The 15741-nt window shown below is 33.4% G+C and overlaps 1 protein-coding gene across 2 annotated transcripts in view; it reads left to right on the forward strand.

The window, feature by feature from the left end:
• The window catches only part of LOC145321886 (uncharacterized), a 37310-nt gene that overhangs the window by 9493 nt on the left and 12076 nt on the right, over window positions 1–15741 (forward strand). For both annotated transcript variants that reach the window (XM_080163528.1, XM_080163529.1), the window contains exons 18-38: window positions 83–143; window positions 1212–1311; window positions 2010–2087; window positions 2362–2464; window positions 2845–2915; window positions 5080–5185; window positions 5424–5542; window positions 7291–7424; window positions 8189–8315; window positions 8675–8769; window positions 9068–9186; window positions 9377–9441; window positions 9735–9853; window positions 10880–10947; window positions 11384–11451; window positions 12763–12847; window positions 13338–13464; window positions 13783–13898; window positions 14021–14096; window positions 14707–14875; window positions 15631–15732. In XM_080163528.1, coding sequence (XP_080019654.1) covers window positions 83–143; window positions 1212–1311; window positions 2010–2087; window positions 2362–2464; window positions 2845–2915; window positions 5080–5185; window positions 5424–5542; window positions 7291–7424; window positions 8189–8315; window positions 8675–8769; window positions 9068–9186; window positions 9377–9441; window positions 9735–9853; window positions 10880–10947; window positions 11384–11451; window positions 12763–12847; window positions 13338–13464; window positions 13783–13898; window positions 14021–14096; window positions 14707–14875; window positions 15631–15732 — 2108 coding nt within the window. The remainder of the gene's footprint in view (window positions 1–82; window positions 144–1211; window positions 1312–2009; window positions 2088–2361; window positions 2465–2844; window positions 2916–5079; window positions 5186–5423; window positions 5543–7290; window positions 7425–8188; window positions 8316–8674; window positions 8770–9067; window positions 9187–9376; window positions 9442–9734; window positions 9854–10879; window positions 10948–11383; window positions 11452–12762; window positions 12848–13337; window positions 13465–13782; window positions 13899–14020; window positions 14097–14706; window positions 14876–15630; window positions 15733–15741) is intronic.

Raw genomic sequence — 15741 nt, forward strand, 5'->3', positions numbered from 1 at the left:
GGAAGATTGTGATATCCTCCCCCAAAATAGCTATGAAGCTAGAGAAGCTGCATGAATAAAAATTGATTTTATATATGTTTAGCTCCTCGTTTACACCCAGACGAAACTTGAGACCAAGCAGAGGAAAATTTTTATTAGAAAAGGTAATTTGTTAATTTATTATTTCTAATTAAAGTAAGTTTTCAAGATATAACAAGGATGACAACATCCATAAAAGCGAAGCACTGAAACGGTAGGACAAACGGACATTAATATTTGTATAGTGTCTGAACTGAATAATCAGAATATAAAAGTATAAGATTTGAAGCAAAATTGTAAGTAAATTTGTTGAAAAACTGCTCGATACAGGATAATGTTTATGGACATACTTACATCTTTAGGGCTTGATTATAGAGTTGCTTCGCTTTAAATATTGTTCTTTGTTGTCCCAGAAATCAATATACCAAATATCAGATCAAACGGATAATTAGATCATATAAAAATTTGTTGTTAAAAAAGTAGAAAAATCAACATATTTAAAATGGACGTACGGACATTCTGGTAATGATTATAGGGTTGCTACGCTTTCTAAATCGTACCTAACTATTACAGGAATTACCATGCCAAATTTGAAATCATTAGGACAATTCTAACATGCCTAAATTAACGAAAAAAGCTATTTAAAAAAGTAAAAAAATCAACATGTTTAAAATGGACGTACGGACATTTTGGTAATGATTATAGAGTTGCTACGCTTTCTAAATCGTACCTAACTACTACAGAAATCACCATGCAAAGTTTGAAATCGATAGGACAATTCTAACATGCTTAAATTAACGAATAAAAGCTAACTATCTCGGACGGACGGACGTACGGACGGACGGACGGACCGACCCTAATTATAGAAAAGCTTCGCTTTTAAAAAACAGCATTTATGTTTTCCACTTAAACGATTGATTGCACCCTAAATAAAAATAATCATAAGTCATATTTTAGTTTTTATTTATTATGCATTAATGGAAATTAAAGCATACTGATGTTTAATGATAACGTTGAGTCATGACCGGTTCTTTTTATATGAGTCACTCAAACTTGAAATAAATGCAATTGATTTATTATCCTTATTTAAAGTGATTTTCTAACTTAAATTTTATATACATTGTTTTAATTTGCAGACCTTTGCTTACATAAAAAGTGTAAGGAAGTTCTTGAATATTTATTATTTTTTTTAGCGCTTACAAGAGGAAGAGGACTTGAAAGTAGAACCGAGCTCTGAACCTGTGTCCCCACATTATGAACCATTGTCACCTGTCTATGCTATACTCCCACCAGGTGAGTGTGTGTGTATGTGTGTGTGTGTGTGTGTGTGTGTGTGAGAGAGCTCTGAACATGTGTCCTCACATTATGAACCATTGTCACCTGTCTGTGCTATACTTCCACCAGGTGTGTGTGTGTGTGTGTGTGTGTGTGTGTGTGAGAGTAAGAGCTCTGAACCTGTGTCCCCACATTATGAACCATTGTCACCTGTCTATGCTATACTTCCACCAGGTGTGTGTGTGTGTGTGTGAATGTGAGTATGTTACAGATAAAACAGGTCTACAATGGGGTCCTATAAGGTTGCTTCGCAATCTGAAAAGAAGTGAATTTACTATGAAATTATTAAAAATGATCTTTATTAAGATCAACTTATTTTATATTCCTTATAGTGTCTAGCGAGAGACCCCCTCACACCATTACCTTTATGCCTGCGGAGTTACCCTTTAAACCTAACCGAACATGGCCTAAAGTAAAACACATACGGTCAAATAAAATACTACTTCTTTAGGAGTTTTGATTGATATCAAAATAAGGAAGATTTAGCAATTTAGGTTGCTAATATGGACCTCATTTATTGGTCAGTTCGTTCATCCAGTAGGGATGGGGTGAGAGGGTACGGTAGAATAAGGAATAGCGTCATTTAAGCAAGCTTTATTTTGGAGTTCATGAAAATCTGGTGCAACATCAAATCAATTTTAAATCAACTCGTTTAGATGATAATGGCGAACCAGTGCAGAAACGGAGACGTGTCTCACCTATTCAAATATTCACTATGTCTTCAGTTGAAAGAGGTAGGTTCAGTATCTTTAGGAATGAGACAATGGCAGAAAAATGTATTTATATCATCCACATTATGATGTATAAAATTAACCCTTCTTCAGGTGAAAATAGTGGATGAAACGTTAGGAAACTCAACGTATCCAAAATCTTTTAACCACCTATCCTTATTCCTTTGTGTCAAAACTTTGGGTACTTTATGATATTTTATGGCTTTCTTAATTCTACTGATATAAAATTGAGCATCTTTTTTATTAAATGCATTTATCAATCCCTCTATCTACCTAGGGGATCTAAGTGACCTGGAAGATATCTTAGGGGAGCTAGATGATCCCACAAATATGGAGTCAGATTCTAGATCCACATCCCCTGAGGCTCAGGCCGCAGCCAGGCAAAGTTCATATCTTGTCCAAATAGTCGAGCATTTTTTTTATTTTAAGTAACGAACATCAACTTCTTTTATTGAATAGCAGCTGTGTCCTTAGCATCTATGGGCTTTGAATTCTAAGGGAGAAGAAAATAGCCTAAGGCCTATGTTTAGATTTCCTAAAAAGCAGAACTCATTCAGCCCTGTAGTTTTTAAAATCTTAAGCTTCAGACAAAACACTTAAACTTTTCATATGATAAAATGGTGGTTTAGCTTTTATTCTATCTCATCTTTAAGTGTATTATAGTCACATATTTGTATAAGGGTCAAAAGTCTTCCACTCTTATCTGTGTACAAAGATGCAAGAATTGAATTGTAATGAAAAATATGAACAATGTGGCTAGGGCACAAGAAAGTACAAGAACCAGTGGTGCTAGCGGCCAAACAGGCCATTGGTGGGGACACCAACAACCAGGTAGAGAATATTTTTTGCACCAACTGAAATTTATTTTAATTCGCACCCAGTCCACCTTGTCCCTCAACTACAGCTGCAGTTATTAACATATCTGTTTGTAAGTTGGATCGTCTTTTTCCCTTGAACCGATTCTATGAATAACTTGTAGAGTAGCTTTACTAGGGAAAAATCCAACCCATACTTTAAATTATGTATTTTTTTCTAATGAAAATAAAAGACTATAAAAATATTATCAAAATTAGACAAATCTAAAACAATTTAATATAATTTTTAAGTAAAAAAGCATGTATAAAGACCTATTTATTAAAATGGGGAAATAAGATTTATAAAACGAAGACCCTATAATGAAATGTTAGACAATAACCCTTTTAATAGAATGGTCATAATACAGCTAAAAAATTATTAGCAAATTTTGTCAATAAAAATTAACATTAGTAAAACAATACAAGAATCATAAAATTAGAGGTTTCGTGATAAAAAACTATTAATAACTAAAAACTAAAAGGATGAAAATTTATAAAAATTAAAGAGGATTTTATAAAATCATTACTAGAAAACTAATTTGAAACCAATAGTTTAATGTATTCTTGATGTAAAATAAAATAAGATGTGATCTTGCTAATTTATGAAATGAATATTGTGATTTAGTTGAGATATACACACACCATTAAATGCAAAATCTTAAAAATTAGGTCGCCAATTCCTGATAAAACATAAAAATCAACATAAAAATCAAAATCATCCTTTTTGTCTCTCTTTTCTCCTTAGGCTTCAGGCCTATAAAAGTAAACCTGGAAGAGAGAAACAGTCAGTCGTTATACGGAATTACTATATCACACTGACTCTTTTCAAAAATTCTAAAATTTAAGGGAAGACTCCCTTCTCTTGCTTTGGAATTTTCTGGAGGGTCCTGGCGGCTCAAACTTAGGATTTTTCATTTTAAACATACCTAAAAAATAAAAAGTTTTGTTAGATAAATTCATAATACTTTGTTAAATAAATTATAGAATATCATTTTGATGTTGGTCAATTGAGATAAAATTAAGGGTAAGGCCTTCTTGGGGCCTAAAAGCTTAGGCATCCGGACGGATAGTTATCTCCAAGTTTTGTTCTGAAGAGAACTCCTATAGCGCGTGTATCAGCATAAGTCGCAAGTCACTACGGGGCTAAATAGGGATAACATAGGGAGATACGGTGGTGGCTCAGCTACCAACGGTTGATGATAGCCTGCTATCTGACGGCCGATACTAACAACCGGATCCTCCCCATGCTTCTGAAGTCCAGGAAAGTTGGAGATCGTTATCTATTCGGACAATTTAACATTTTCGGATTAGAACTTTGAATAAGTTCACGTCTTAAAGGTAGTTTTACTTTGCTAATACTCTGGAAGATCGGTTCGGAGCTAGTCTAGTGATTTTCTTACCTGACAAAGGTACCTAACAAAGAATTTCACGCCTCACGGGGATACAGGCAGCAGAACGGAATATTGTAGTCATGATCGCATGACTCTAGTAATCACAGTAGATACTTTCAGTCCAAAAGTGTTGGCAAAGTTAGTTACCTAGGAATAAAAAATTCTTAGACTAAATAACAGTATAAAGTTATCAGTAATGTCTTAGTACCATTTTCGGAATAGGGCTTATAAACAAAAGACTATCTCTTAAGTATATTTGGGTTTAGGATCGGTGTAAAATAATACCACCATTCTAAGGTTAAATATACTTGTCAAACAGGGATTAATGCGTCGCTGATCTGGAAAGGAGACATTGGTGAGAGATTGTAGTCCTGTGAAGTAGTGATAAAGGATTACATTTGTCCCTGGAACCCGGAGGTGACCCAAAGTACTTCAGCTGGATGTTCCATGAGCCAGTCACCTGGCCAGGCAACTACAGCTGTAGTTACTAGTATATCTGTTTAGTGTTTATAGGTACTTCAGCTGGATGTTCCAGCACCCAGTCACCTGGCCCATCAACTACAGCTGTAGTTATTAAAATATATGTTTGTAGGTACTTCAGCTGGATGTTCCAGCACCCAGTCACCTGGCCCATCAACTACAGCTGTAGTTATTAATATATATGTTTGTAGGTACTTCAGCTGGATGTACCAGCACCCAGTCACCTGGCCCATCAACTACAGCTGTAGTTATTAATGTATATGTTTGTAGGTACTTCAGCTGGATGTACCAGCACCCAGTCACCTGGCCCTTCAAATACAGCTACAGTTGTTGCTCAGTCAACATCATCAGCTAACTCAACTACAGTAGCAGAGCAAGGAAAAATACTTTTCTTGAATTATTTATTGTTCTTAAAATCTATTGCTTTTGCGTTATGATGAGCAGATAGTGTTTTTTTTCTCGTAAGCTTAAAATCCTAGGAAATGCTAGTCCTAATTGATTATCATTTCATAACCTTGGGTTGGTTTTGGGCTGTTTTCCTGACATCTCCCGTCTTCTCTAAGAGGCTAGAGGCGAAGTAACTATAATTCTGAAAAGTAATTTAAACACTGAGCAGGCTCATCAACCACAAAAACAACAACAACAGCTGATGTTGTACCTGAGCTGTTGGCTGAAGGCGAAGAAGGGGATGAGAACATGGATGGACATGATTTGGGGGCTGCTTCTCTTACAGGTCAGGATACTAAAGTATACTAGAATATTAATTACATGAGATAATATTGACCATAAATTTACAATTAAAAATATTTTTATTAAGGGGAGGGGGGGGGGGTTAATGCAACCATCTCGTAATCAATGATTAAATGGCACCTAGAATCCGAATTTCGTTACGAAACTTGGCATGAGCAATCTCTGATAGGGCTTTTTTCCCTAAATTTAACAAAAAGTTTGAAAAGTAACGGCCGGCGGCTCAGCCATTCAGCCATTTTTTTGGCTATTTTCAGGGCAAATCTGTCACAAAACCTATCTCCACACAATACTCTTTGCCGCTCCAAAACATTTTCAAACGGTTTTAAAAAATAATTCAAAAGTTGATTCCTACGTAATTTATGACAGATTTGCCCTAAAAATAGCCAAAAAACGGCTAAACGGCTGAGCTGTTAGCCGTTACTTTTTTCAACTTTTTGTTCAATTTAGAGAAAATAGACATACCAAGGATTATTCATGCCAAGTTTCGTAACAAAATTCGGATTTGGATTGATTACGAGATGGTTATGGATCATGGTGATTATTGTTGGGTTAATAAATGTAAGATCCATGTAATTCAGATTCAAAGAAGCCAAGTAAGCTAGTCTGGGTTGTTATAAACTATAGGGATAGATGCATAACCAGAATTATTAATTATATATGTATAAATATAAAGGGTGAGCAAAAAAAAATGCGTACCTTTTTAAAATTGAAATTGCGCGGCTTGTGTTAATAGTAGAAAAATGTTACGCATACCGTTAGAACCGTTAGGAAGTTTTTTTTTTGGAAATATAAAAACGATTCCTGTGCTACGTATAGTTTAGGAGCTATGTGGTAAAATGTCCCAACTGGCTTAAAACTTGACTTGCGAGTAAATCATTAAAGATTAAAGCATACAAAAAAATATGTACCTTTTTAAAGTTGAGATTGCGCGGCTTGTGTTAATAGTAGAAAAACGTTATACATATCGTTAGAACCGCTATAAAGTCTATTTTTTGGAAATATAAAAACCATTACTGTGCAACTTATAGTTTAGGAGCTAATAGAAGAATGTCCCAACTGACTTAAAACTTGACTTGAGAGTAAATCATTAAAGATAAAAAAAAGTGTGTGCAAAAATGCGGACATTTTTAAAATTCAAACTGCTCGGCTTGTGTGAATAGTAGAAAAATGCTATGTATATCGTTAGAACCGTCATAAGCTCTATTTTTTGGAAATATAAGTACGATTTTTGTGCTATTTTTAGTTTAGGAGCTGTATTGATAAATGTGAGAAAAGTGGAAAAATTTCATCTTTAATGATTTACTTGCAAGTCAAGTTTTAATTCAGTGGGGACATTCTACCACATAGCTCCCCAACTATACAAAGCAGAGGAATCGTTCTTATATTTCAAAAAAATAGACTTCATAGCGGTTCTAATGGTATGCATAACGTTTTTCTACTATTAACACAAGCTGAGCAACTAGAATTTTAAAAATGTACGTATTTTCATTTGCATACCCTTTACTTTAATATTTAATGATTTACTCGCAAGTCAAGATTTAAGCCAGTTGGGACATTTTAACACGTAGCTCCCCAACTATACGAAGCAGAGGAATCGTTCTTATATTTCCAAAAAATAGACTTCATAGCGGTTCTAATGGTATGCATAACGTTTTTCTACTATTAACACAAGCCGCGCAATTTTAATTTCAAAAAGGTACGCATTTTTTTTTGCTCACCCTTTATTTATAGAAGACCACAACAACCTGGATACCAATGATGTTGGTATAGAGGAAGGTGCTGATATTACAGACCATCCTGCACAGAGCCAGTCCTCTCCAGGTCAGGGAGAACCTGAAAAAAATCCCTCTAGAAACAAACAACAGGTATATTTCGTTTTTAAATGCTTTGTTCAAAACACGAGCTTTTAAAAAAGAAAGAATTGGAGTTTTGAAAAATATTACCTAACAGATTTTCAATTCACATAACTAATTTTTAATTTAGGATGTTTAAAACTAATTTTTATAAAAAATATTAAATAAACTCTTCTTTGTAATACCTAAGTTTATACATAAAATATAAAATTCAAAACTTAGGTGTCAACATCTAAAAATGTTTTTAGTGCATTTTTCTTATGCCTAAATCTTCTACCCTTTGCAAGAAAAAAATTTGATTTTCTGTAGTCGACTTTGGGGAGCCAGTACTCCCTCCCTGGTTGAGATATAACTTCAAACTTTCAAAAGGTTGAGTATTTGAGCATAAGAAAAATGCGCTAAAACCATTTTTAGACGTTGACACCTAAGTTTTGAATTTTAGATTTTACTGTACTTTTTAAATAAAAACTGAAATATTTTTTTGGTGTTCTATTAATTGCATTAAAAAACGAAGAAAATAAGCCATTAATCAATAAATTCTGATAACTATAAGTGGGGTAAAATTGCTTTCAAAAAAGTTCTCATAAAAAACACACTGTATATACAAAAAGAATGAGAATTTAAATGTATGACAGTTAAAAAGATACTTAGTATCATAGGCTTTCTATCAAATACTATTGGTACAAAAATTCTTCTAAGTTTAACATTCAGACTAATACATTTTGACATATGTAGTGTAGATCTTTTGAATATTGAAATATAATGATTAATTTTAGTACCAGTCTGACTTGAATGACGAAATCGACATTCGACCTGGATGTTCCCACTGGACAGATCCTGTTCCATCTGGCAGCGGCCAGGGCCAGAACCTGCAGCCACAGCCTATACCAGCACAGGGAACAGGTAAGAGATTTAAGAATGTAATTATGGCAATTTACCTTGTTGACTCGCACTGAAATCCTACTCCTTAATCTTAGATAAATCTAAAGAAAAAGTGGCGAGGGGGGATTAGTTTTAAAAATTTTAAATATTTCTTTAGATTAGGTTATATTGGGTACTGGTTAGCACCGTAGGGTCAGAAAAGTGCAGACATAGGGCCAGTGGAATAGATATAGTAACTCGTTTTAAATATATATAAATAAAATGGAAGGGTTTTTGTTTTTCACTCGTCATTTCGAGGATATTTTTCCTACAAAATTATTTATTTTTTGATGGCTGAAAATTTAGTTCATTTCCCGCATTTCATTTAGATTTTTAAACAGGTGATAATGATGACGCTCCTGTGATAGAGGATGATGAAAGTATGGAGGGTATGGGTGGACTACAACAGCAGTCAGCTATTGTAGCTTCTTCTCAGGTAGATAGATTATTAGAGATATTTATACATACATACAGACAGACAGTTAGATAGAAAGGAATCATAACAATTTGGATGTACTTGTACAGCACTGTGCCATGGAGGCTGAAATCGGTCAGCTTGGTACCTTCTAGATAGATATGCAGACAAACTTTTAGAATATAGATAGATAGATAGAAATATATAAAGATACATAGACAGACACAGGCAGGCATGCAGTTAGAGAGACAGACTAACATAAAACTAACAGACATACAAAGATTTTAAACAGCTTGGCTACAAATTCTCCTTGTTTTAGGGTGTTACCTCAATGACTGGTCAGCTAAACTGGGAGGAGAAATTCAACAATCTGTACCAGAAGTATTCACTTCTGATTAACCAGCTTCAAAGTCTCATGGAATGTCCCATCTGCTTCGAAGGAATTTTTCAGTTTAAAGATTTTAATTTCATGCCTTTTATTGTAAGCCAAATAGTTTGTAGGAATACTTAATCAATACTTGAAATTAATAAGATGCAAGAAAAGCCTTTGAATACAGATAGACTACAATTGTCAAAGTTAAACTTGTCAAAATTCATATAAATCTTTAAAAATGAATGTTGCTTGCACAGTGCCAAAGAAAGCTCCCATACCCTGCTGTAGAAATGGACATATTATCTGCTCAACTTGTCTTGGTAAGTAAATATTATATGCCTGACAAATACTAGTCTTGTCTTGACATGTTTAGGTAAGTAAATATGAAATAAAGATCCCATGTAATGTCGTAGAAATGGCCAATCATATGTTAAATCAGTATAGAGACATTTCTTAATTTTAAGATAATCAATATATTATTGCTTGGTTGTTGCACTAGATTTTCATTCACCCCCTTACGCCATCCCCTCGCCTATTTCTGAGTAAACGAACTGTCCAATAAATGAGGTCCATATTAGCAACCTAAATTGACGACAAATTTTCCATTATTTAGAAAGTGGTATGTTACAACAGTGTCCCGCCTGTAAAATCCAGATGAGCAGTACCAACCACTGTGTCTCAAACCTGGGAAATTCTTTGCTGGACCTGGTACCTCATCCATGCAAATTTAAGGTAATACATTCCTTTACTATTTTACTAGAAAGGGAGGGGACAGTGCAATATAAATTCATCTTTACTCAATTCCTATGTATAGATTTATGTTTTTTTTTATTAGAATGATAAGTTAATTAATTCTATCTTCATTGTCTGTTCCTTCATGAAATAGTACAGTTATGATAGAAAAACCCTTACATTTCTCTAATATTTACAATTAAAATATCCATAAAGCAGATTTTGATAAGTGGGAATTGGTTAAAAAGAGTAATTTATCAAACCAGTATTTACAAGTATTTAAGAATTTAATTATCTTGTGATTTTGTGTTTAATCATGTTTGTTTGATCATTAACTTTTTAAAAGCGAAGCTTTTCTATAATTAGGGTCGGTCCGTCCGTCCGTCCGTCCGTAATGGATAGCTTTTTTCGTTAATTTAGGCATGTTAGAATTGTCCTATCGATTTCAAATTTTGCATGGTGATTCCTTTAGTAGTTAGGTACGATTTAGAAAGCGTAGCAACTCTAAAATCATTACCAAAATGTCCGTACATGCATTTTAAACATGTTGATTTTTTTACTTTTTTAACAACAAATTTTTATGTGATCTAATCATCGGATTGATCTGATTTTTGGTATATTGATTCCTGGGACAACAAAGTATAATGTAATAAACGAAGCAACTCTATCATCAAGTCCTAAAAATGTAAATGTGTCCATAAACATTATCCTGTATCAAACAGTTTTTTAACAAATTTACTTACAATTTTGCTTTGACTCTTATACTTTTATATTCTGATTATTCAGTTCTGACACTCTACAAGTGTTAATGTTAGTTTGTCCTACCGTTTCAGTGCTTTGCTTTTATGGATGTTATCATCCCTGTTTCAACAAATTTACTAACAATTTTGCTTTGACTCTTATACATTTATATTCTGATTATTCAGTTCTGACACTATACAGTGTTAATGTCCGTTTCAGTGCTTCGCTTTTATGGATGTTGTAATCCTTGTTGAATAAGAAATTTAATAGTCAATTTTTATTTAGAACTTTGGTTGTCAGTTTGAAGATTTATTGGGAAGCATTAAGAACCACGAGAAGAATTGTAGACACAGGTTAGATTTATTTATCTTTCATTGACATATCCCTTATAATAAATCTAAGGCTCGGCAGCCGCCCTTTAAGTCTCAAATTTAAACCCGCTTGGATGATGTGAAATTTTTTTTTTAATAGAGGGATTGCTATATTTGGGTTAGTTTAAGACTTCCAGCTTATTTTAATAATTGTAAAAGGCTGATTGATATTCCTGTAGCTTACAGGTGGCTGACGCGCGTTGCTTGAGTTCTGAATAAATTAGCTTTATTGGAAGTTTGGCAATGACCTAACTGAATGTTGACTTTTTTTAAATCCTTGCAACAAGGCTCTAAAAATTAGCTCCATTTTAGCCAGCTACAAGTTTCACTTTATTAGAGTACATGATAATCTGGTGTAAGATCCAATTAATAATAAATCCATTCTTTCCCTATTAATAATTTTTATATTTTTTTACAGAGATATTAGATGTCCGTATTCAAGATGCAATGAGTTTATTTCCATGTCATTACTACCCACACATTTTGGTAAGAAAATTAATTTTTAAATTATTAAAGGTTCAAAATCAAAAGATAATATTCTTGGGAAAAAGGGAAAGCCTAAAATATTTAAAGGGTTTTTAATAACTATAGTTAGAGTACAATTTGTGTCTTTTTGACTTTGGCAATGAATTTGATTACTAAAAATATGTTGTTTTTTAATTCATAGTAGGTATTAGGGTGAGTCGATATTGGAATTTCACATTAGTAGACATTGGCAAGGGTTACTGGGCCAGTATAAAAACCTGTGAAACTTGAAAGAGGTTTTTTAATCCAAAAACAACGGGCGCGCGGGGGGTATAAAATGTGCCCGCCCCCCTATAAAACCAAAAATTTAAATTCCTTCAAACACAGGCATGTTGCATATCAAAATGACCGCATTGAAGTGCTGATTACAGATCTGAAAACCGTTTTGAAAATATTGATTCAGTCAGAAATGATTTTCAAATAACCTACCAAAATGAACAATTTTGACCAAATCAGCTGTTTTTAGGTACTTAATGAGATCTTATTCGAACTAGGAGCAATATTTCTCAAAACGGTTTTCAGATTCGTAATCAGCATTTCAATGCGGTCATTTTGATATGCAACATGCCTGTGTTTGAAGTAATTTAAATTTTTGGTTTTATAAGCTGGTGGGCACTTTTTATACCCCCCGCGCGCCGGCAGCCATTCAAAGTAACTTTTGAAACTTAAATAGGGCTTATCATACATATATATGACTTCCACAACTTATGATAACAGTAAAATCTAAAAAAAGGGTGAAATGGGCCCACCCTAGTAGGTATATACTTTTTTTTTTAAATTGTCAGTTTTCTAGTTATTTGTACCTAGGGACCTTTTAAGCAGTTGAATCATATAAATTTGTATGTGTGTTTATCATGTTTATATGCTCCTGTTCCTATTATGCACATGTACTTTCCTGTAAAGGATATAAATGTCTCACCTCAGAAAACAAAGAAATAATCTTCCAACTGTTGTATGGGAGCTTCACAACATACTTTCATTTGGGTATTGAAAATATAGGAATGATAAGGATGAAGGGGGAAATATGTTGCAATCCTGAGTTTTTTAAATCTGTCACATTAAGTAGTATCTGAAAAATAGAGAGAAAAATTTGGGGGGAGGGGGGTTGTGCCAAGGAATAAAAAAAAATTTTCGGCTTGCATTGATTTTCATGAATGTGCCTCTGGTCATCTAAAGTATAAAGATTTATAATGTACATATATTACAACTACTCCTTTGCAATAAATTTTAAAATTTTTCATGAAAACTAATCTTGTCTAACCCTTTTTTTAGATCACCATTCATCGAATGTTTTTGAAGTGCCCCGAACTTTCTACAAGTGTCTTAACTCAAATGAACATTCTGATTTGCCATTTAGGTAACATATTTCTTAATTCTTCTTTTTCTATTTTGTGTAATGGACTATTATATTGTTTTCTAACTCGGCAGCCGCGACTAAGCCTCAAATTTAAACCTTTTTAGATGTTTTGAATAATTTTTTAAAAAGTGGGATTGCCATATTTGTGTCAGGTTTAAAATTTTAGCTGATTTTTAAAAGGTTGATTTCCCTCGGGCTAATAGGCGGCTGCCGGGCCTTGATTATTTTAAATTCTTTTAAAATAATTTTAAAAAGAAATGTTGAAAGATTTTCTTTTTCAAATAACTTAATTTCTAGTGTTTTTCTATAATCAACAGTCTGTAATAATAATATAATAGAAAAACCCATTTTCATTTATTACAGATAAAATAGTTAAAAAAAAAATAGATAATTTAAGGGAGTGGCAATACTACCTACATACTAAACAAAACTTTCTTTACACGGACACATTTGCACGATTTGCTTTATAAATAGCTTTTTATATTTTTAGGTTCAAGTATGACAACCGCATGTGTTTCCTTCAAGTGATTAGTCCACCCAATCATCCTCTGGTGTATTATTTTGTACAGATGGAGGGGTCTGTAGCTGAGTGCTGTCAGTACAAAGCACATATTCAGGTATCTGTCCGTTTGTATTTCTGTATGTCTGTCTGTTTGTCTATCTGTTTTTCTATCTGTCTAACTGTCTGTTTGTCTGACAAATCATTCCCTGGTGTATTATCATGTACTCTAATAAATACTCACCCATCCACCACTTTTTCCCCCTGTCATAATTTCTACCTATGTTCTACATCAATTGACAAGGGCAATTTTATATTATTACTGTGTTACTATTAACTTTTAAATTAATAGTTCCATTTAGCTTCGCTTCTTAGTTGCACAATTCCCTTGTTTCTGGTCTTAAAACAGTCGCACATTCTACTACTTTGTATTCAGATATTGGGTGAGGAGAACCAGGCCCTGAACAAGCAGAGTGTGTTCGCCACCAGCCTTGATGTGGACTGTACGGGAGATCTTCAGAGGATTTCTACAACTATGATCCTCACTAAAGGGTAAAGACTTATTTTACTGTTATTAGTAAGATAATTTAGCGACTAGGAGTCTAAAGTATTTACATATTTCTTTATTTATAGGCATATTTTTTCCCTTGTAATGAGTTAATATATCTATCTAGAGCCCTAACTGGTCACCTGTCTGAGGATGCAGAGGGTTACAAGATCCACATCAATATGTCAAAACTTCTTAAACAGGTTAAATAGTTATCCTATCATAGGTATAAGGTTTAATGTTGTTATTGTTTGTCCGTAAAGATCTCGCTTTTCAATGAAATGACTTGGTTTTCCATTTTATGGGAGCCTATAACTGGTTTCTAGATGATTTTAAACTATTTCATTTTTAGATTTAAGTCTTTGGTTGGTTTTGGGCTAGTTCTTTGCAACTTTATAAATGGAACGAAGTCACTAGTAATATAATTGTTAATGCAGGGTCTTAGAACCTCTAAAACAATGGCCTCCAAAAATTTTGTTTAAGTATTTAGTGCCATATTTGAAATTTAGCATATTGTGCCGATTTTTATCAGATTTTAATTTTCATGAAATATTGAGAAAATAATTTCTTTGGACAGTTAGAAATATTGTAAAAATATTAGGTAGTGTTTATCTTAACTGGTTGGTTTGCCCTTTTGTTATAAAAAAAATGCCTTTTTTCCAGAGAGGCAGTTATCTAAGGTCGAGGTTTTAAACTTCTCTTCCAAATAGCCTAAAACCTTTACCAAATCAATGACAAAAATCATAGTTTGTATTGTATGATATTAAAATTTTGCTTTTATAGATATCATCTCTAAACCTGTATAATTATCAGGAGGGAGATAAATTTCTGGCCAAAATGGAGAAGATTGACGAGTCACCGAGTGCCAGAAAGTCCGGAAGTGTGACCGCGTCGCCCGTACCGGGCAGTAAATCGAGCGGTCAAACTGTGACCACTGCTCAAGCACAAACAAGAGTGAAGTCTAGCACATTTTCTGTTCAAGGTAATTACAAATTAGTGAGAAAAGGGTCATTTGACTGTAAATCAATCTGGTACCCTAGGTTTTAAATTCTTTCTTACCTAATATTTTAATCTACAATTGGAATGATTTGGTTTATCATAATTAGGGTTTCAATTAGCTCAGCATCACAGCAATCAAAAACATTTAAAGAACCAGATGGGATTTTAATTTTAACAGATTAATTCTAAGCCCAAAGTACTTAACATTGGAATGTACTTTTCGTTTTTGTGCAAACTTTATGTCTAAAATTAAAGTAACCTGAGATAATAGAGATAATCTAAAGACATACCCTCTAAATCAGCCAGAACAGAGAACAGTGGAGGCACGTTCAAGACACATCATTGGTTGAAATTATGTACAGATTTTGGTAATTTAGGGCATATCTTTTTATTTTGTACGCATAATGAGTCCGCTATAAATGGTGGGATTTTTTAAAGTCACCTAAGCTTTTCTTGGGTAAATGATATCATTTAAAAATTTATCTTCTAGTATAGCGCGGAGCAGATGACAAAACTTTTGATAGGTTAGCTATTAATAGTTGATTTACTTAGGATAAAGGTAGCCTTCTAGAAATTATAAAAAATGTCTCTTTTATGTCTTAAATGCTAAAAAAACAAAGATGTTTGACGGATAATGAATCCCTTTTTAAGTTAGGCAAATTTTAGGGTTAGATATATTATGTCTTTTGCCAAAATAATGACAAGAAAAAACAAAGTGATTGCCCCTTCTTAATTTAGACTCTGAACATCCAAGACCATCCAATTTTTACACTTACGCGGAAAATTTGAAGAGAAGGCGTTATGATGAATTCAATGCTGCTGTACATAAGAAACCACTAGGTAAATTCT

This window comes from Acartia tonsa, chromosome 6 (assembly GCF_053477335.1).
Source record: "Acartia tonsa isolate MP-2025a chromosome 6, ASM5347733v1, whole genome shotgun sequence".
In the NCBI taxonomy this organism is placed as follows: Eukaryota; Metazoa; Arthropoda; class Copepoda; order Calanoida; family Acartiidae; genus Acartia; species Acartia tonsa.